This window comes from Eurosta solidaginis, chromosome 4 (genome assembly GCF_040869045.1).
Source record: "Eurosta solidaginis isolate ZX-2024a chromosome 4, ASM4086904v1, whole genome shotgun sequence".
In the NCBI taxonomy this organism is placed as follows: domain Eukaryota; kingdom Metazoa; phylum Arthropoda; class Insecta; order Diptera; family Tephritidae; genus Eurosta; species Eurosta solidaginis.
Genome location: NC_090322.1, coordinates 54,349,634 through 54,371,682, shown reverse-complemented (window position 1 = coordinate 54,371,682; position 22,049 = coordinate 54,349,634). Strand labels below are relative to the sequence as shown.

General features: G+C 40.4%; 1 protein-coding gene across 1 annotated transcript in view; it reads left to right on the top strand.

The window, feature by feature from the left end:
- LOC137248501 (zinc finger protein 11-like) overlaps positions 1-22,049 on the top strand; it is a 151,691-nt gene that overhangs the window by 58,392 nt on the left and 71,250 nt on the right. Inside the window, exons 4-9 of the mRNA XM_067779455.1 lie at positions 2,858-3,133; positions 3,214-3,285; positions 3,362-4,340; positions 20,502-20,845; positions 20,907-20,939; positions 20,995-21,090. Coding sequence (XP_067635556.1) covers positions 2,858-3,133; positions 3,214-3,285; positions 3,362-4,340; positions 20,502-20,845; positions 20,907-20,939; positions 20,995-21,090 — 1,800 coding nt within the window. The remainder of the gene's footprint in view (positions 1-2,857; positions 3,134-3,213; positions 3,286-3,361; positions 4,341-20,501; positions 20,846-20,906; positions 20,940-20,994; positions 21,091-22,049) is intronic.

Genomic DNA, 22,049 nt, shown 5'->3' with positions numbered 1-22,049 from the left:
GATCAAATATATGATATTGCACAGAGTGGTGTATGATAAACGCGAGGCCGCACCGCAGCAATTCGGATGTTGTGCCGCTTCATGAAATCGGCTATCTCCGTGATCTTCCCAGTTAATCCATTACAGTTTAGCTGCAGAATTCTGAAGTGCTTAAGGGGAGACATCGTCACTCTGGGAGTAAGTGACGGGTGACTACGCCTGGGTTGTGGAAGGCCAGGGCGCGACGGCTGTTGCGGCTCTGGGACTAGACGTCCTTGGGTAAGCATTGGGGTACCCGGTGTATTTAGGTATGCGGTCTGGCAACATGGCGCAATGAAACCCGTCGGGGGGTTGCCGTCGCGGAGACCAGAACATCTAGGAAAGTGGCACCGTCCATGGCAGGAACTGCATTGGGCGGATGTCGCAAACGTATATATTCTGTGCTGGCAAACGGTGAAAAGGGAGGTAGGGACTAAGAGTCTGTTTCACTGACCTACACAATTGCTGCCGGAAAAGAGGAAGGAAGAAGACGGGGGCCGGAGCTGATGCTCGGCATTGCTCCCGACTCTACTGCGGAGATTGTAGGTATGAGTGGGAGCAGCCGTATGAGTTGATGGCGCCGTGGGGCGCGAGCAACAGCGGGTCCTTGGTGTGGCTTGCTGAGCAGCGGGGCTGCTGGAAGGTGGGGGGGGGGGGGGGGGGGGCGCTAAGGCGCAGACTACGGGGCGTCCTAGGGCGTGAACAGCAAGGAGCCTCAAAAGGTTTATAGAAGTTACGTGGACGTCTGGTTTTGGGGTCTAGACTAGAACAACCTGCCCGATGCAACCATCCCTTACACGAGACACACTGGCAAGAGTATGACCGTCCTAAAAAGATTCTTTTCCGGCAGATGCAGCAAAACCATTTCTCAGGACCGGGGTCAGGAGACGAACCCGGATTTGGTTCGATGCCTTCCCGGAGCAAGAGAATATGGAGCAGTCCCGCTGCAAGGAGCTGCTGGGAGGATGACAATTTGTGGGAGGGACGCAACAAATTAATGGGGTTACACTGAAATGGCAGTCCTTGGTCGGGAAAAATCCCGAGTCGCTCCGGTACATAGAACCGACGGCCTTGGGAAGCGTATCCTCCGACTTCATCCCAATTGGTATCCATACCTTAACTTTTGGTACGGTGAGGATTTGCGCTTTATCCACCACCTCAAACCACGCGTTCGTCTTTGGAGGTTTCGAACCACTTCCTCCAGCCACCGCAAGCTCGCGATGTTGTCGGACGCTATCATCTTCACCCCATTATACCATCGCCCCGAATCAAAGGTTGGAAGGGGCTTACCTGGTTGTTCCGCATCATCTTAAGCATTAAGCTAATAAGCTCCCTTTCCACAGATCTCCACCTTTCAGTAGTCATTTGTCCTAAAGGACTGCTACGATCAACCAGCGCCACAGTCAGTGACTGCTTTGCCACATCACAGATCTTCTCGGGATAAGCCGGAGTCTTAGTGTTATCTCCCTTTGGCACCTCCGTGAAAACCAGAGTCTTAGCGTTAACTCCCTTTAGCAACTCCGAGAAAGCCGGAGTCTTACCGATATCTCCCTTTGGCTTATCTCCTACTTCCGTAGTTGGAACTTCCCTCTGACTCGCAGCTTTCGAGGTAGTTGCTACCTCGCTATTGGGGCCCATCTGTCTTACAGATTTGGGCCTACTTGTCTTGTCTATGCGACTGCCATGCCTCGCGGCTCTAGGACTGGGTCCTTTCTGCCTCTTGAAAGCAGGCTTGTCGCGTTCTGCCATTCGACACTTCTTTCTCCTCGTACCGGTTGCAGAGCCGAGGATTTCTCGACCTACTTCTACCGCCTCATCGGCCCATTCCAAGCGCTCGTTCTCCACTTCTGTTGGGTCGACCACTGCTCCCAAGCGTTGTACAGTTCTTAGTGTTGTACGGTACTGCGATAGAGCTATTTTACTTCCTCTGCTCCGTACCCTTCTCCACTCTTCTACTCCGTTTTCATTTGCATGCTTCTCCAACACGGAGTTCATTGAATCAGCACTACTCCCGCTCCCCGAGTCCGACGCATTGCTTAATGCGTATTTGTCGTCCTTGGCTTGCGACTCAGTCCTCCTCTTTACATCGTCCTTATTACAATCAGGTAATGAGTCGTTCATCTTGGTCGTACGACCACCTGCCCGACAAGGCGGGCTCAGCGGTCCAGTATTATGTACGGGGAAATAACCGTCCGCCACAGCAGCGCCCCTTATTGTGGTAAGGCCATAAATACTTCCCGAGGTGGCCCGATATCGGGAAGGCTCCGTGCGAATACAGCCGAATTTATCCCTTGGCTGCAAATCGTCCAATAGGCATGATCCGCATAACACCCTGATTACGGAGTTGGCAGTTCTTGGTTACCGACATCCCGCAGCCCTCCTATGAGGCGAAACGGCGTAGATGTCAGTCCTAAACAGCTCCGCCTCATAGTCGGGCGATATGGAGTTCGGCTAAGCCCTCACACCAACGACAAGGTGCCTACCCTAGTGAGGGAAACGTAGCCGTAGCTTGGTGTAGATATATATGTATATATATATATATATATATGTAGCTTGGTGTGATGTATCTCATGAACCGCTCGACCAAATTCAATCAAACTTTACAGAAACCATCTACATGATAGCCCAAATGTACCGTAGAAATTTGGTGAAGCCGGTCTCAAGTTATAAAGTAACACCAAAAATGTGCACTTATTTATATATATATAGATGTACACATTTATTTGCGTTTTCCAAAAAAAATAAAAAATATTTTTTTAATTATATTATCTACTCTATTTGTATACATATATGAGCCAGAGTGTGATATCATATTTTTGTTTACATGTTATATTACCAGCATGTTAACCAAACGGAAATACATAATGATGGTGATGTTACAACTGATGATGAAATGATACCAAACTCAGTAGTTTCTGAAGATGCTAACCAAACAGAAAAACATGACGATTATGATGTTACAACTGATGATGAAATGTTACCGAACTCAGTAGTTTCTGAGGTTGCTTACCAACCGGAGATACATAACGACATTGATGTTACAACTGATGACGAAATGGTACCGAACTCAGTCGTTTCTCAGGAGCAACCGAATTTACGTAGGAAGAAGGTGCAAGTACGTAATTGAGTCCTTAATTTTGATGAATAAAATGTTTGTGCGTGCACTTAATCAAGTTTTATTACTATTTGTAACAGAAAAACAATCATATGGAGGCTAACGATGTTGATAAAACAAAGATGATAGCTGCAGCAATTGTTAAGAATCCTGTAAGAATTGATAATAAATGTTTTTTTAGGTACTATGGCTTCAATTCGATTCGGAACATGTTTTATTTATTTTTAGAGTGATTCTAAACCAAGTTCTCGGTACGTTAAGGTGACAGACAGTATAATAGATGTTTCTCAACGTATAATTTTAGCGGAAATATATAAAGAGCATACATGTCTTTGGGATGAAAAAGATATTGCATATCGTTTCGGTAATAGGCGTGATGATGCGCTTAAGTCTGTACGTCGGGAATTTAACAACAAGACTAAATTGGAATTAACAGAAAATAATTTTCTGAGAGAGGTACTATATTTACGAAAAATCTGTTCAATTGAAAAAAAGAAAAAAGTTATGTGTATGCAAAAAAATATAGACTATAAACCATCATGTCCATATTATAATTATATAAAATATCTGGAAAGCGATGTGGCCCCTTATGTGTGCTCAATATGTGGTGATCAACATAGGGGACGAAGCAAGCTGAAAGTGCACGAAGCTACACACGATGGTTCTTTGCCATTCAAATGTCATCTATGTGAACGTGGTTTTCAGCTTGCAGGTCACTTGACAAACCATTTGCGGCGACATGCACAAGATCTTCCATTTAATTGCGAAGTGTGCAACAAGGCGTTCATAACATCATCGGAAGTAGTACTTCATATGCGTACACACACAGGCGAAAGACCTTTTGTTTGTTATTTGTGTGGTGCAGCGAAAAAATCATCGTCATCATTAATAGATCATATTATGAGACATAAGAAAGACAAGCGTTTTAAGTGCGAAATTTGTTCTAAAGCTTATTACTCATCAGCAAAGTTGAAGATGCACATTAAGACACACAGCAAAGTGTGTGAATATATATGCGATGTATGCGATAAGGGATTTAAAACTAGAAAACATCTAACGCAGCACCGTCTAATTCATGCAAGTGTGAAGCGATATCTCTGTAAAATATGTGGAAAACGTTTCGCGCAATACGCCGGTCTTAGCTGTCACATGAAGTCGCATGGCACAACATTGACTACAAAATCTATTGATATTGACCTAAATAAATAATTTAAAAGAACAGAGGTACATATGGAACCAGATTGGTTTACCTCTGCTGCAGCAAAAACAGCAAAAAGAATAATGTAAACAACAAAATCAAGAAAAACTCAACTAAGAACCATGGAGTTCTGTTGTAAAATAAATACTATGATTTTCTCCCCAATTCACATTCGCAGTTTTTTTGACGGAGTTTTGTGGCCGCTTGAAATTGTTATTTTTTTTTCAGTCCCTTTTTCTTTTGTAGCCCCTTTAGTTGTAGTTTGAAAGTATAGGTCGTTAAATTTTCCGATATATGTATTTTGTCAATATGTTGCCTAAGATGTTGAAACACCAAAATGTTGTTTTTTCCCGGACCCACGATCGGAAGCAGGGTGGTGAACCAGTTTCAAACCCCTTTTTTCCATGTACCCATTTTAATAATATTTTTTTCTTTTAGCCGGAAAAATCCGGGTTAAAAAATTGCGCAATGGTAAAAGTCTATTTGAGGAGTCGACTGCTAAAACGCTATCAAAAATATCGAGACAGATGTCAAACGACGCGTCTTGATAATATTAATAATCCGAAAGCGGACAATTTTAATTTTAACTCGTTCAAAAGATATTAACGGAAAACCGAAAAATGACCCGCGGGTCCCTCCGAAACCCGGGGTGGGATCGATAGTATTTTTGGGCAGAATACCTTTCTGCGTTGGAGGCCTTCGGTCGCGCTTATAAAAAATTACTCTGGGTGGGTCCAACACCGGTTTGGAGACCAAAACTATATCCGCGCAAAACACTTATATTCACAATTTTTTGCGTGGGTACAACATTACAACAACCAAATGATAATCGCCAACTTCAACTTCAAATTTCCCCGGACAGAGATACGATTTTTCTTTTCCGCCTTCGGATTATTGTTGTCGAGGTCAATGCTAGTTTAAACTCCAGTTAAAGTTGACTAGAGCTTAACATTGCCACTTTGTTCGATAACAACAAATTTTGCTACTCATCTCAGCTTAAGCGGCCGAAGTGGCAGGGTTAAACTCTAGTCAACTTTAACTGGAGTTTAAACTTGCCCTGAAAAACCGGGCCTTACAGTCATATGCACTAGGGCATCTGATATCTAGCATAATTTTTCCACTCGAAAATCTATAAGTTACTTTCAAGTCTGAAAACTAATTATTGGGGCCATAAAACATTACATTAATTTTAAATCATTATAGAAAGACAATACATTTTTTATATGAAGAATGCAAGAACCACAACGTAATGTGCAAATACTTTTTGCACAAAGTTCCTGACAGAGTAAACATTTTAATATCTGCCTTGGGACGAAAGTTATTTAGTTCAAAGTATTTCTTTTGGTAGCTTTCCCGATATTTTTGGACGCGTTTTAACTGCCTTAGCCTTTGTTAATCATTAGTTTTCTATCGCCTTTTTAAGTGCAAAATCCCATACAATTTTATATGGAAAATGTATACCATCTGTGGCATGGGTTAAATAACTAATGTGGTTTTATTGTTGTATTAACGATAAAGACACTCCCCGAAGGCTAATGGAACAAAGCACCATTAAGGTACTAGCCCAATCATATCGGGAACGATTTATATAACCATATCAAACCTTCAGGGCCATCCCGCCCCTCCATGGGGAACTTGGGGTCGCCAGAGCCCCGGCTGTTAAAAAACAGGATTCGCCACGGGTAGGTGAGGTTGACAATTGGGTTGGAGAAGCTACATATTGTGCTACACAACCCATTGAATCCCTTAAAGAACAAATAATACTAGCTGTTAGTAAAGTTTTATGGAGCGATTCGGGAAAAAAAGTTGAATATAACAGGCATCCTATTATGTATACTAGGGCGGGTCGATTTAAAAATCGCTCATTGCTCTGTGAAAATCTTATTCTAGGGATCAAAATAAGAAACTTTGCCGAAGGAACCATACCTCTAAAACGAATTCTGATGTCCCCCCTTTGGGTCGAACTTTTGGGTAGGGGCAATTTCAATTCTACCTGCTGTGTCTTGTGGTGGCTTAAAAAAAACAACACAAGCAATTTTACGATCTGCAATTGTGTCACAGTGATACCTTCAAAACGGTTGAATAAAAAACCCACACAAATATGTTTACGACATGCAAATGCATCACAGTGATGCCTTGGTTTTAAAAGGGGGTTGTAAAAACGCTAATTTCTAATAATTTTTTTTTAATTTCTTTTCTATTACTAAGTTAAATTAATTTTTTCATTTACATATGTTCTGACCAAATAAATTTCTAAAGAGAAAAATAGACTAAAAAAAAACATAGGCATTTCAAAGTGGGATTTTTCAAAATTTGCCCCTACGACAAAGGGGGGGACATCAGAATTCGTTTTAGAGGTATGGTTCCTTCGGCAAAGTTTCTTATTTTGATCCCTAGAATACGATTTTCACAGAGCAATGGGCGATTTTTTTGCCTCCCCACAAATCGACCCGGCCTAATGTATACACATACATATATACACATACAATGTATACACATTCGTTGAGTACTGCCAACACTCATAGTACTGATCCTGATCGTTCCAATGAGATTTGATCGTTATCCAGACCTCGATGGCTCAAGGGAACGTTACTACTGTGTTATAAATTAGTCGATAAGTATGCATGTCGCACATTACTGAGTGCTAGCACAACAACACAGCACAGTGCTGTGTTACCCAGCATTACCCTTCAAATAACGCGAGTACTCCATAAATGTGTGTGAGGAATACTCCTTTAGGAGTATAGGCGTGTTCCAAAACTAATCTGTATTCATACAAAAAATTTCCTCCAATTAACATTGCGATGTCCTAGGAGAGGAGTAGGTGATCCCACCCTCGCTTTGTTTGTGAGTGTTCCATAGAGTACATACGTGAGAGTACTTTCCAAAGTACTTTCACTGTAGTACTACATGGAGCACCCACAGAGGTTCATGTGCCAATGTACTAAAGAGGAATCGTGTCGGAAAGAATTATCGGAGGGAATTTAATTGAAAATGAAAGTAAAGGAAGAGGGGCAATACAACTTTTATATTTTATACTACGAATATTCTTATGTTATTTAGCATTTGCGTGAATAAAGAAACTAATATTTGTCTATACTATAGTACGTACATATACATAAATCCAGTGCGCGGTTGCATTTTATCAGAATTGCCATAGTAAAATTTTATTATCAGTTATTTGTATGCAATATTTTACTCTTGGCAACTCTGTTCGATCGTCATCGTTTTGTTATCACGGTCGTTAAAAAACGAGCAATGATCGGCTGATGATGGTCCGCAAACGCATTGCAAAGGAGTATTGTTAGAGTACTCCAACATTAAGAAAATGGAACACGTAATCCAACAATTTTTGCAGGTTACTGATTAGGTTATCCTCGTGTTCCAATGGTATATGAACCAGTTACGGATAGAGATTTAACATGCAAATGCAACAACAATCTGAACCATGTGGATCACATTCCTCGTGTTCCAATGACACGTGAACTAGATACGGGTAGAGATTTAACATGCAAATGCAACAATATGGTTCACAATATGGTTCACATTGTTGTTGCATTTGCATGTTAAATCTCTATCCGTATCTGGTTCACGTGTCACTGGAACACGAGGATTGTTATTGCATTTACATGTTAAATCTCTATCCGAATCTGGTTCATGTACCATTGGAACACGAGGTATAAGGTTAACCTGCGCTTTAAGGCAACGCTGCAGGCGAAATCTGTACCCCAGCGGGTTAGGGGGTCAGAATATACCCGCGGTGGGTATGCCTGTTGTAAGGGGCGACTGGAATACCAGATTAAAGGGGCTGTGTAGCGCAACCCTTCAGGTTGCCAGCGTAATATATAGCTTCTTCAAACCCAATTGTCAACCTCACCTATCCGCGGCGAATCCTGGTTCACTAACAGACGAGGCTCTGGCGACCCCAAGCTCCTCATGGAACTTGGGGGTGGGGAGGGAGGGGACAGCCTGAAGGTTTAATGTGACTACATAAATCGTTCCCGAGATGGTTGGGCTAGCACCTTAATGGTGATGTGGTACCGGAGCGTACCGGATCTGTATCCGGCAAAGGACCATCACATCGATAACACTCCCCAAAGCCGGGGAGCAACATTATCGCTACAACAACAACAACAGGCAAAATCTGTACGCTTTGATGTCGAACACATATACTTGAATGGAGAGCTGCACACGAGGATTAAGCTGCATGAAAACGACAAAGCATGAAAGCTTCATGTAGCTAAGCGTACAGCAATGTTGGGCGCTGAGCGTACGTACGCTTGCATAACAGGAAGAACAAGATGTTTGTTTACATTTTTTTGTATGCACATTTGAGTAATTAGTTAGAAAATGTTAGGTGGACTCATGAAAGCATATAAACTTATAAGGTGTAAAACTATATCCATTTACACACGCTGTTATATGAACGCACCTAGTAATATTCTTGATAAACTTAATTGTTTATCAGCTGTATTATTGACAAAAAAATTTTTTTCATTGTTATACAAATTAAAAAATGCAAAGATTAAGTGAAAAATCAAAACTAAAACATCTTTACTAAGATATACTTGTAAATGACATGCTGGTGTTGGAGATTTCTGATGAAAATGCCTGCTGTAATGTCTGCAAGGTTGCATTCCTTTGAGTTTACCGCGTTTACACAATGAAATGTGCGCGTAAATTTATACAAATTGTGTAAATGATTTTTCGTACAAAATTTGACAGGTCGTTTACGCACTAGATAAATTTATACGTTTACACACTTTATAAGGCATTTATAAGGTTAAATGAGTCCCCCTGTTATCTTAGTTAATAAAAGTGCGAAAGGTATATTACCAAAGCGAAAAAGAGTATTCAACACCACAAAAGCTTGGTTAGACATTGTTCAAGAGATTAAAAGGCTAACAAGTGTTGGAAACTAGAAATCACTTTTTTCTCTAGTCCGCGGTGGTGTAAAGTTGCCTTTCATAATTTACAAAGGCACGGGGTTGCAAACAACTTTTAATACCTATTTTCCTTTGGTTTCGGGAACGGATATATCTGAAGAAATTTAATTTCTTATTTCTTTCAATAATTGTTTGCTTTTTGTAGCGACGCTCGAAAGTAGCTTCGTTGCAGATCTTGAGGCATAGAGAAATCGTAGCTACATGTCATATCTTGTACCCGTCTATGAAGCTACGCCTCGTGTGCATCTTGCCTAAGTGTGATTTATTTAATGCCTGATATTTCAGTGGTAGTTTAAACTACAGTTAAAGTTGACTTCAGTTTAAACCGTTTTTACTGATGTCAAGACGCGTCGATCACACCTCTTTCAATATTTGTGAACGCATTTTTGCAGCTGTGAGCCTCATGCGCAATTTTTCAGTGCGAGTGTAAAGTTACATTCCAGTGACGCGTAAACCAGATACGGATAGAAATTTAACATGCAGATGCAACAACCACGTTTTTGCCTGATATTTATATGGTTCAATTTCTGAACCGTATAGCAGTTCTGTTCGTTTCGTTTTCTGTAGTAGATTTTTTGACAGCTAAACACTTTTGAGTTGGTAGCACTCATAGCTCAACTATATGGTTGGCTCATCTCTGCAGCAACAACATACCTTTATTCAGATTGTCAAAATCAGCGTGTTGGTGTTAGACGAATGGAAGAGAATGAAAACATAAAACTTAGCAACTTTTGTGTGTAGTAAGAAAATGTCGCCAATGTGTTGGTTTCATTTTGAGTTTGCCATCTCCTTCTGACAATCCCTACTGCAGTTAGTTTAGGTTGAACTGGCCGGTCCATGAGGACCTCACATAGACTGATTTAGTCCGTAGTGTTACCAGAAGTTTGTTTTAACGACCAAACTGAAAAACCCTATCAAAGACCAGGACCTATGTTATAAAATAACTCCGTCCTCTTGGCACACAAGAATATACACAAGGTTGTGTCGAGACTTCCAGTGAGACGATCTATGGCAAATTAAACGATGCACGAACCAATAGTGGTACTTTTGCGGCTGTTTGTTCTACGTCACCAATGTTGATTTCGCTGGACTCCCCAATTCATCCTACACCTCCACCGGTATCTTTAGCTCCAACAATAACAGTTACCGATACTGGGGTTGTTGCTAGCGATACAAGTGTACCTGAAAAAAATAGTGCGGGCTCGATAACCAACGCTATAACGGCCGCACCTTCCCAGCTCTCTGGTGCGCTATCCGCTACTCCTTTGCAGGTGACTGCCGTGCCACCTCGTAGGGCTGTATTTGTGTCCCGATTACACGCCTCGCTTACCGAAAATGACATTGCTCATTACGTTTGCTCTAAACTTGGTGTTGCACCCACTAGTAACATCAATGTGTATAAATTTAACTTTAAATATGAGAGAGACATCTCCTCATTTAAAATATCCCTTTCAGATGAATATTTCGATAAGGTACTGGATTCCTCTTTTTGGCCCAAGCATACTGTGGTTCACTTGTTCACGAGAAAGGCGAGGGCCGAACCTGTTTTATTACAGCCAAAAAACGGTATGACGAACACAGTAATAACAACACAAAGGTAATTGCTGATCTGTCCCGTCTTCTCATTAATTATCAAAATGTTCGTGGTTTACGATCAAAACTTGTTCCATTCTTCCTTAATTCTTTCAACTTTTCTGCACAAGTTGTAGCTTTTACGGAGACCTGGCTAAAGCCTGATAATTACAATTCTGAGGTTTTTTCAAATAAATATGCTGTTTATCGGCGTGATCGTATCTCTAGAGCGGGAGGTGTCCTTATTGCTGTTGAATCTAACCTATCGTCTGAGTTGATTTCGCTGGACAATATCTCTCATATCGAATTCATAGCAGTTAGGCTTTCATTCGGTAGCTATAGCGTAATTGTTTGCTGTTCGTATATACCACCTCGTTCGGATATGGATGTTTATGCTAGTCATAGCTCGGCCATCTGTGATTTGCATTCGCAGTTGGGAGATAACGATCGACTTGTTGTTGTTGGTGACTTTAACTTGCCAACAGTTAGTTGGGTTAATATAAGTGATTCAAACTTTTTAACTCCCACTGCTCAACATGAGTTTCTCAATTGTTTGTTAGACTCATCTCTTTTACAGATTAACAATGTTCCAAATAGTGGAAATAAAATGCTGGGTTTAGTATTTGTGGATGGCTCGGTGGGTACTGCCCTTACGCAAATACCACCTTTATCCCTTCCAGAAGACCCTCTTCACCCTACGCTAGAGATATCACTTGATATCAGCCTACCGCGTAGGATTCAAGTACAGTCTCGTCCCCGATCTAGATGCTTCTACAAAGCGAATTTCATTATGCTCAATGATCTGTTGGCTTCCCATGATTGGTCGGATCTCTATGCTTGCACTGATGTCGATTCGGCTATCTCTATATTTTACAGTACGCTTGATAGCTTATTTGATACCTGCATTCCTACTCGCTATACCCTATGTTCGAATAAGCCCCCTTGGTTTTCAAGGCAACTTATCAGACTTAATAACATCAAATCTAGGCTTTATAAGAGGTTCAAGAAATCTGGAGCATCTGCAGACCTCTCTAAATATCTAATAGCTCGTTCTAAATTTCACCGTCTTAATCAGTTTTGTTATAAAAATTACTTGAGTTGTTGTAAAGCCCAATTTTTTAGAAATCCAAAAAAGTTTTACAGTTTCGTAAATTCAAAGCGGAAAACTTCTGGGTATCCTTCCTCATTAACCTTTGGAGGTAAAAAAGCTTGCACTGATGACGACGTTGCTGAACTATTTTCTGAGTTCTTTAAGTCCACGTATTCATCCAGTGGTTTTCATTCTGGTCAATATCCCTATCGCTTAGATAGCTCGAATTACATTAGGAATCCTGCTATTGATGGTAATATTGTTCTTCAGAGTCTTCAATCTTTGAAGCCCACCTTTTCTCCGGGACCGGACGGTGTTCCTAGTTGCGTGCTTAGGTACTGCGCCGAAAACATGTAAGAGCCTATTTTAAAATTATTTGAGCTATCTCTGGGATCTGCGTCATTCCCGGCACTTTGGAAACAGTCTTTTATTATACCCCTGCATAAAAAAGGTAGTAGGTCAAAAGTTGAAAACTACAGGGGTATTGCTAAACTTTCAGTCATTCCTAAAGTCTTTGAACAGATTGTCACCAATCAACTGTAATATCAGTGTTCTAGTCTTTTATCTCCATGTCAACACGGTTTTATTCGTCAAAGGTCTACCACTACAAATTTGCTTGTATTCACCTCTATAGTTATGGAAGGATTTTTAGCGAACAAGCAAACGGATGTCATCTACACGGACTTCAGCAAAGCATTTGATACCGTCAACCATGAGTTGCTTATTCATAAGCTTGATTTACTGGGCTTTCCGTTTCACCTTTTAATGTGGCTGAAAAGCTATCTTTCTAACCGGACTCAAAAAGTCCTGTTCAAGTGCAATCTGTCGGAATCGTTCGGAGTTTCCTCCGGCGTACCCCAGGGAAGTCATCTAGGCCCTTTGCTCTTTGCCCTTTTCATTAATGACTTGCCACAGACAATATTATATTCCCATACCATAATGTATGCGGATGATGTAAAACTTTGCTACACTTACTGTCCTACCGATTTGAGTTCCTTGGATCTTCTTCAGGCCGACTTGGACTCGTTCCAGTGTTGGTGCACAACAAATTTACTAGCTTTAAATTGCTCTAAATGTAAGCATATGACATTTCACCGAGTGAAGCCAGCATTGAAATCTTATGTAATAGATGGTACGCCTTTGGAGCGTATATCTATTGGAAATGATCTAGGTGTCCTTTTTGATCCGAAATTGAATTTTAACATGCATATTTCATCTATAGCCAACAAAGCGTTGGGTTTACTTGGATTTGTTAAAAGATGGGCTAAAGAGTTCGATGATCCGTACCTCACTAAGGTTCTTTACACATCGCTGGTTCGTCCAATACTCGAGTATTGCTCATGCGTTTGGTCCCCTGTTTCTCAAAAGCATATAAAGCGTCTTGAGTCAGTTCAAAAGCAATTTTTGATATTTGCATTGCGCGGCCTTAATTGGGAGTCAAGTCTCCACCTTCCTCCATACAGAAGTAGACTTCTTCTTATTAACTTACCCACTCTGGAAAATCGGAGAATATTACTGGGGGTATTGTTCATCCATAAGCTCATTATTGGAGAAATTGATTCCGCGGACCTCCTCAGCCGCTTGTTTTTTGCGGTTCCCCCTAGAGTATCCAGACACTACGTTCCTTTCTATTTACCCCTTTGTCGACGAAACTTTGCTAAAAATAATCCTCTTATCTGGTGCGCGCACTACAATGACTTGTATAGCTGCATCAGTCTTGAATGTACTTTTGCCACTATACGTAATACAATACTTGCCTATCTAATTTAAGAGATACAAGCTAATTTAATTTGCCGGCATTTTATTCCTTCGATAAAAAACAGGAACTATCTCGCTTAAGGATGGAGGAACATTTATCAACATGTATCATTAAGAAGGAACAAGACAGTACTGTGTTGATTGGAATCTGGTGCATTCCAACAACGTAAAAAACATGCTTTTTCATGAGTCACTGACCGGAATCGTATGCATTCCGGCAGTATAATCTTATGGGTCAGGCATCGAGCTGATTGGAATCCGGTGGATTCCAACAACACAGGTCATGTTACTTTTTTATGCCTTGTGATGGCGTATCCTCATTACACTACTCTTAGCACTGCCGGATTCCCATGACATGCTGATTGGAATCTTGTTGCATTCCAACAGGGAGATTGGAATCCACTGCATTCCGAAATCATGCTGAGCGGAATCTGATGCATTCCGCCAGTATAAGATTTCGGCATAAGATCTTATTTCTGCTCATATTTCTTATTATTATTATATTCTGAAATTAAATAGTAATGTTCATTAATATTTCTTTGTTTGTAATATAACATTGTTGAAAGCTCGATATATCTTAAATTTTATCTTTTGAGTTGTATATTTATATATCTTTTATATTATGCAGTCGACCATAGTTTGTCGTCGACTTTAAATAATAAATAAATAAATAAATACTAGGAGCTTCCTAGGACTTAAGCCACTAGCTGCTTCTAGATCTGACAGCTGTATCACTCCTAATAGCTGGAGTCTTAGCCTGGCAAGTGCAGGGCACGAGCACAGAACGTGCTCTATCGTTTCCTCCTTCAACCCGCACTTCCTACATCTGCTATCGCTGACTAAGCCTATTTTAAAGGTATATGACGCCAGAAGGCAGTGTCCAGTCGAAATACCCGTTATGAGTGTACAGTCCTCTCTTTTTAATGATAGAAGCAACTTTGTTAGTCTAAGGTTGTAAGCCCTACACATAATCTTCGACACTTTACAGCCTCGCGCTTGAACCCACGCCTTTCCCGCTTGGTCGATCATATACATCTCTCGCCTTCGCTTAATCTCGCCCAGTCTAATTGGGACGCCTACGGGGCAAGCTTCAAGGGATGCGCCCTTTTTAGCCAGTTCGTCGGCTTTTTCATTCCCATCTATTCCCATATGCCCTGGGACCCAATATAGATGTATGCTTCACCCTGTCCCGATTCTCTCCAGAGACTGCTTACACTCTAACACGCATTTAGATGTTGTGCTATGCGAGATTATTGTCTTAATTGCTGCTTGACTGTTAATATAAAAGTTAACACGGTTGCAGCTTAAGCTATTCTCTTCCAGGGCTTCTACTGCTTTGGTTACGGCTAATATTTTCGCTTGGAAAACGCTACAGTAATTCGGCAGCCTGTAGGATCTGCTTATTTCTGGATCAGCACAGTATACCGCAGACCCTACTCCTTCCACTACGTTGGAACCATCTGTGTACACATGTATCGCCTCGTCCGCCATTTGCGCACCCTCGCGCCAACCGTCCACCTCTATTGTGGCCTTAAGATCTCCCGCGAAGCGCAGATAGGGAATCAGGTAGTCTATTCGTCTTGTGATTGATGACGCTTTACTACTATGGCCATATGGTCGGCGCTCAAGCTGCCCCGAGGCACCGAGCATGGTTGCTGTTGTTAATGCTTTGTTCTTTGCTACCAGGTCTACAGGTGGAATGTGCAGAATGGCATACAGTGCAGCCTTCGGGGTTGTTTTCAGGGCTCCCGTAATGCTAAGCATCGATAGTCTGCATACCCCCTCTAATTTTTTGAGGTATGTTTGTTTTTTGTGTTGCTTTTCACCAAACAAGAACTCCATAGTATAGAATAGGGCTTACAATAGCTGTAAAAAACCCAATGAGAAAGAGAGGGTGATAAGCCCCACGTACACCCCAGCATTCTTTTACATGCAAAGAGTGCCGTTGAGGCCTTCTTGGCCCTCTCCTCCACGTTGAGCTTCCATGACAGCTTACTGTCTAGGATGATTCCTAGATATTTTCCTAACTTAGGCCTGGTCCAATTTGGGACCTTGTACCTCTTTGTAAACAAGACCATATCCGTCTTCTCCGCATTGACTTTCAACCCGACATTAGATGCCCAGGTATGAATAACTCGAAGCGCCCGATCCATCAAAGAACTAATCGTTGGAAGGCACTTTCCACTTATGACAATTGCAACGTCATCTGCGTAAGCCGTAAGTTTTACGGGTCCCTCATCGAATCGCCAGAGCCGTTGGTTTATGACCAGCGTCTACAGCAGAGGTGATAGCACCCCTCCCTGCGGCGTGCCCCTGCCCACTGATTTCGTGGCCTCGTACAATCCCCATTGTGATGTAATCTTTCTGCAATTTAATATGCAGTCGATCCACCTGATTAAGGCTACTGCAGTGAAATGAAAAAAATAAAAACAGCTGGTGAGATGAGCCAACCATATAGTTGAGCTATGGTAGCACTGAAATAAATATGTGTACATATGTCTATACATAAAATATTTCTCCATATTTAAAAGCAAAAACACGGAAAGAGTAAATGTAAATGTAAAGAAAATGTAAGTAAAATAAATTTTGTTTACGTGCGAAAATATTTAAATGTTAATAAATCTATCAGTATCCTCAAATTTGTGTACGTTTCTTCTTATTTTCAACAAAACAGATTTTTTATATTAGTGCTACCATCTCTCATTAAGTTGATCCAGATCGTTCCAATAAGATTCGATCGCGAGCCAGATCTCGATCACTCAACTGAACGCTCCTTACATTGACTAGAATTTAACCCTGCCACTTCGGCCGCTTTAGATGAGATGCGCAGCAGAATTTTATGTTATCGAACAAAGTGGCAAGGTCAAACTGTAGTCAACGTTAACTGAAGCAAGGTGCACACGAGGCTACGCGTCATAGACGCGTTCAAGATATTTCATATAGCTAAAATTTCTCTACGCCTCAAGATCTGCACACGAAGCTACTTTCGAGCGTCGCTACAAAAAGCAAACAATTATTAAAAAAAATAAAAAATTTTATTTCTTCAGCTATATCTGTCCCCGAAACCAAAGGAAAATAGGTATTAAACGTTGTTTGCATCCCCGTGCCTTTGTAAATTATGAAAGGCAATTTAAAACCACCGCGGACTAGAGAAAAGGGTGATTTCTAGTTTCCAACACTTTTTAGCCTTTTAATCGCTTCAACAATGTCTAACCAAGCTGTTGTGGTGTTTAGTACTCTTTTTCGCTTTGGTAATATACCTTTCACGCTCTTTTATTAACTAAAGTAACATTTTTTAACTAATTACACAAATTTGCATACAAAAAATGTAAACAAACATCTTGTTCTTCCTTCGACGCCTCGTATGCAGCTCTCCATTCAAATACATGTGTTCGGCATCAAAGCGTACAAATTTCGCCTGCAGCGTCTATGACGCGTAGCCTCGTGTGTACCTTGCCTGAGCCTAGTAAAGCATAACCTGGATCGTAACTACTCAACGGTGCGTTCAGTATCACGCCCGTTAGTATCACTCAACGTCTGCTCTACATTTCGATGAAAGCACCCATTAAAAGCCCCGACACATAAGCACTTCTTCATATAGATGTGTTTTACTCAATTTTATGCATTACGAGTAGATTGCACGTATTTTTATGGAGAACGGTAGATTCAACGACACTGTCGCCATCTGATATGGAAAAGTAGCCAACTCGCAAATTTTGCTATAGGTTATACACAGACATACATAGAGGTTTGTGTCTCCGCTTTTCGGTACACCCTGTGCTGTAGCTAGTTATTTAACCACTGCCGCTAGATGGGTCTCCTAAGCATTATCTAAGCGAGGATAAGCGTTTCTTTTACGCGCAAACGTAAACGTATACGCGTGTAAAATAAAAAAACGCGGCTATTTTTCGCAATTAAGAACTGCAAAATAACAAATGAATACGACAGAAAATATGTTAGCAAGTATTTTTGTTGTATAGGAAAAATGTTTATAACAGTGCTTCGCAAAACTTTGTATGTGAATGGGCAAAGCGAAATAAACTTCTATTGCTAAGTCTGAAGTTCCTTCATTTTTATAAAAGCAACATTTTGGTTGCTTGCGGCGATTTTACTGGAATGCATACCCTTCAAAAAACGCGAGTACTCCATAAATAATGTAAGGAATACTCCTTTGGGAGTATAGGAGTGTTCCAAAACTAATCTGTATTCATACAAAAAATGTGCTCCAATTAACATTGCGATGTCCTAGGAGAGGAGTAGGCGATCCCACTCCCGCTTTGTTTGTGTGTATTCCATAGAGTACGTACGTGAGAGTACTTTCCAAAGTACTTTCATTGTTGTACTCCATGGAGCACCCACAGAGGATCATATGCCAAAGTACTAAAGGGGAATTGTGTCGGAAAGAATTATAGGAGTGAATTTAATTTAAAATTAAAGTAAATGAAGAGGGGCAATACAACTTTTATATTTTATACTACGAATATTCTTATGTTATTTAGCATTTGCGTGAATAAAGAAACTAAAATTTCTCTATACTATAGTATGTATACATAAAACCAGTGCGCATTTTATCAGAGTTGCCATAGTAATATTTTATTATCAGTTATTTGTATGCAATATTTTACTTTTGGCAACTGTTCGATCGTCATCGTGTCGTGATCACGGTCGCTAAAAAACGAGCGGGAAAATTTTAGAATAGCACCCCCCGAGTTCGGGGTTAAACTTGGTATCAAATGAAAGAGGGAGTTCTCCCGATCACAAATATATATAACTTAAAGTGCGCAGACTTATAGTTTACAAGTTATTTGATGTTAAAGTTTGCAAATTTAGCAAATTTCTATAGCACATTCACTTACAATTTACACATCTTTCAAAACCTTTATGCACATAAATATCTATATAAATTGGCAACGATACACTTAAATTTCATTTTAGTATATTTCACATATAATTCTTGCATTGTTTTTACTTAATATAAAAGTTTTTATTAAATCAATCGCGCTTTTGTAGCAACATTCACATTTATGTATATATATATTTTATTGATGACATTACAAAGCTGTGCTGCCACATCTAAAAAACGGAACAAGTGCAGAATCGAAAAATAATTTATAAAAATATCTTTCATCTGATGTATATATATCTTTAACTTTTCTAGTCTTTATTTACCAAAAATTTGAAAAAGCTCTTTTTTGCATTCGTGAACGAGCTGATATTACCTTATAACTCTTATGTTTATTGTTATGTTAGCCGATCCTACACCGGCTGCGCCATGCACAGTAATTCTGCGTAGAACACCTTTCCGCGTAGGCGGCCTTCGGCCGCGCTTATTTAAAATAACCCTGGGCTACGCCATGCCAAGTCCGGGTGTGTGGTATAACCGTGGCTACCGCCACGGTGATGTCCTTCCGCATATTACCTTATAACTCTTATGTTTATTGTTATGTTAGCCGATCCAACACCGGCTGCGCCATGCACAGTAATTCTGCGTAGAACACCTTTCCGCGTAGGCGGCCTTCGGCCGCGCTTATTTAAAATAACCCTGGGCTACGCCATGCCAAGTCCGGGTGTGTGGTATAACCATGGCTACCGCCACGGTGATGTCCTTCCGCATATTACCTTATAACTCTTATGTTTATTGTTATGTTAGCCGATCCAACACCGGCTGCGCCATGCACAGTAATTCTGCGTAGAACACCTTTCCGCGTAGGCGGCCTTCGGCCGCGCTTATTTAAAATAACCCTGGGCTACGCCATGCCAAGTCCGGGTGTGTGGTATAACCGTGGCTACCGCCACGGTGATGTCCTTCCGCATATTACCTTATAACTCTTATGTTTATTGTTATGTTAGCCGATCTAACACCGGCTGCGCCATGCACAGTAATTCTGCGTAGAACACCTTTCCGCGTAGGCGGCCTTCGGCCGCGCTTATTTAAAATAACCCTGGGCTACGCCATGCCAAGTCCGGGTGTGTGGTATAACCGTGGCTACCGCCACGGTGATGTCCTTCCGCATAGTAGTAAAAATATATATTTTCCTTTTTTTTATTAACTGAAAGGTGGCACGTTAATATTTATATTTGTTTTTTCTTTGTTGATGTGGCAGTACAGCTTTGTAATGTCATTGATAAAATATATACATACATAAATGTGAATGTTGCTACAAAAGCGCGATTTATTTAATAAAAACATTTAAATTAAGTAAAAACAATGCAAGAATTATATGTGAAATATACTAAAATGAAATTTAAGTGTATCGTTGCCAATTTATATAGATATTTATGTGCATAAAGTTTTTGAAAGATGTGTAAATTGTAAGTGAATGTGCTATAGAAATTTGCTAAATTTGCAAACTTTAACATCAAATAACTCGTAAACTATAAGTCTGCGCACTTTAAATTATATATATTTGTGATCGGGAGAACTCCCTCTTTCATTTGATACCAAGTTTAACCCCGAACTATGGGGGTGCTAAACTAAATCGCTGCCAAACGAGCAATCATCGGCTGATGGTGGTCCGCAAACGCATTGCAAAGGAGTATTGTTAGAGTACTCCAATATGAAGAAAATGGTACACGTAATCCAACAATTTTTGCAGGGTAAGCTTGTGTTAAAGGCCCTAGATGAAAAATGCATAAATCACACACATTGTGTATTATTGTGTGAAAAATTTTATGTGCCGCGGCCTTAATTTTCAGCTGTTATATGGACATGAGAAGTTTGCCATGTCTCAAAAGTATCGAGTACGAAATATCGATTTATTATTGTGTCGAAATTTGTATCACTAGTTTCTTAACAAAAAAAAGTTTATATTTGCACGTTCTTTACATACTATATTCTTCATCCACATGAAATTATTCTTATTATGATGGCGGCACCAACACCCGAAGTGCATGTGATTGAATGTAGTGATTTAAAGAAATGTGGCGAAATCACTGCAAAGATTACCTTAAAGGAGAAAGAATATTTTTTGAACTGTGAGTTTTGTGACTACTCATTTCTGCAAATTGAAAACTTCATGAGACACATATGCGATGACCACCTTTCCGAGTTTAGTCACATAAATAAAGAGCTTAGTGAGGACGAAATAGAACGCACAGTGGAAGATATAGAAACATTTGAAGCAAATATGGTAGTGGAAAAAATTGAAGTATGAACTCTTTGATAATACACTTAAATATATATTTTAACTTTTAATCACTGCATATCAGGATGATGACCTGGAAAGTTTGCTTTCGTGTAAGGTAAAATCACTTCCTTTTGAAAATTAAGAAATACATAAGCTTGCAATGTTCGCAGGAATCAGGAAATTACAATTTCGAAACCGTTCTTTTGGCACCAAACGAAACTGAGATAAAGGGCGAGTTTCTACAAACAAAAAAGGAGGAATATGTGGTGAGTTCTGGGGTAGACTATACATTAAGGGTGCAGGGGTGGGGGTGATCTCCCGATCCTAAAAACAACACCCCCAACCACAGGACGCTTATAGTTTGATCACAATTTAATATTAACGATAGCAAAAATGCAGTTTGAATAAATATGATGCTACCAGGCATCAAAATATGTATGGCAATTCGGTAATTCTATACGACAGCATTACACTCCTAATACGCGTCCAAAAATATCGCGACAGGTTTCAAACTACGCGTCTTGACATCCTTATTAATAATTCGAAACCGGAAAATAAAAATTTTAACTCGTTCAAAAGATATGACCGAAAAATTACCCGCGGGTCCCTTCGAAACCGGGGTGGTACCATAGTATTTTTGCGCAGAACATCTTTCTGCGTTGGCGGCCTTCGGCCGCGCTTATAAAAAAATTACCCTGCGTGGTTCCAACACCGGTTTGGAGACCAAAACTATATCTGCGCAAAACACTTATGATCACAATTTTTTTTTGTGGGTACAACATTACAACAACCACATGAAAATCGCCTACTTCAACTGCAAACATCTCCGTACAGAGATAAAATTTTTATTTTCCGGCTTCGTATTATTGTTGTCGAGATTAATACGCGTCTTTTGACACCTCTTTCGATATTTTTGGACGCGTATTAGCTGTGTCATGCTGTCGTTTAGAATTACCAATCAAATCCGTTTATTTCATTAAACAATTGAACGTTTAGAATGAAAAATCGAGATTTTTTTTGTACCAGTTAGTTTATGAACTCGATATCATCAATACCTATCATTTTTGGGTTGTTGTAGCATTAACGATAAAGACACTCCCGAAGCGCTTCCCAAGGCAGTCGGTTCTATGTACAGAAGCGACTCGGGATTTTTCCCGACCAAGGACTGTCATTTCAGTGTAACTCTATTTAATTTGTTGCGTCCCTACCACAAATTGTCATCCTA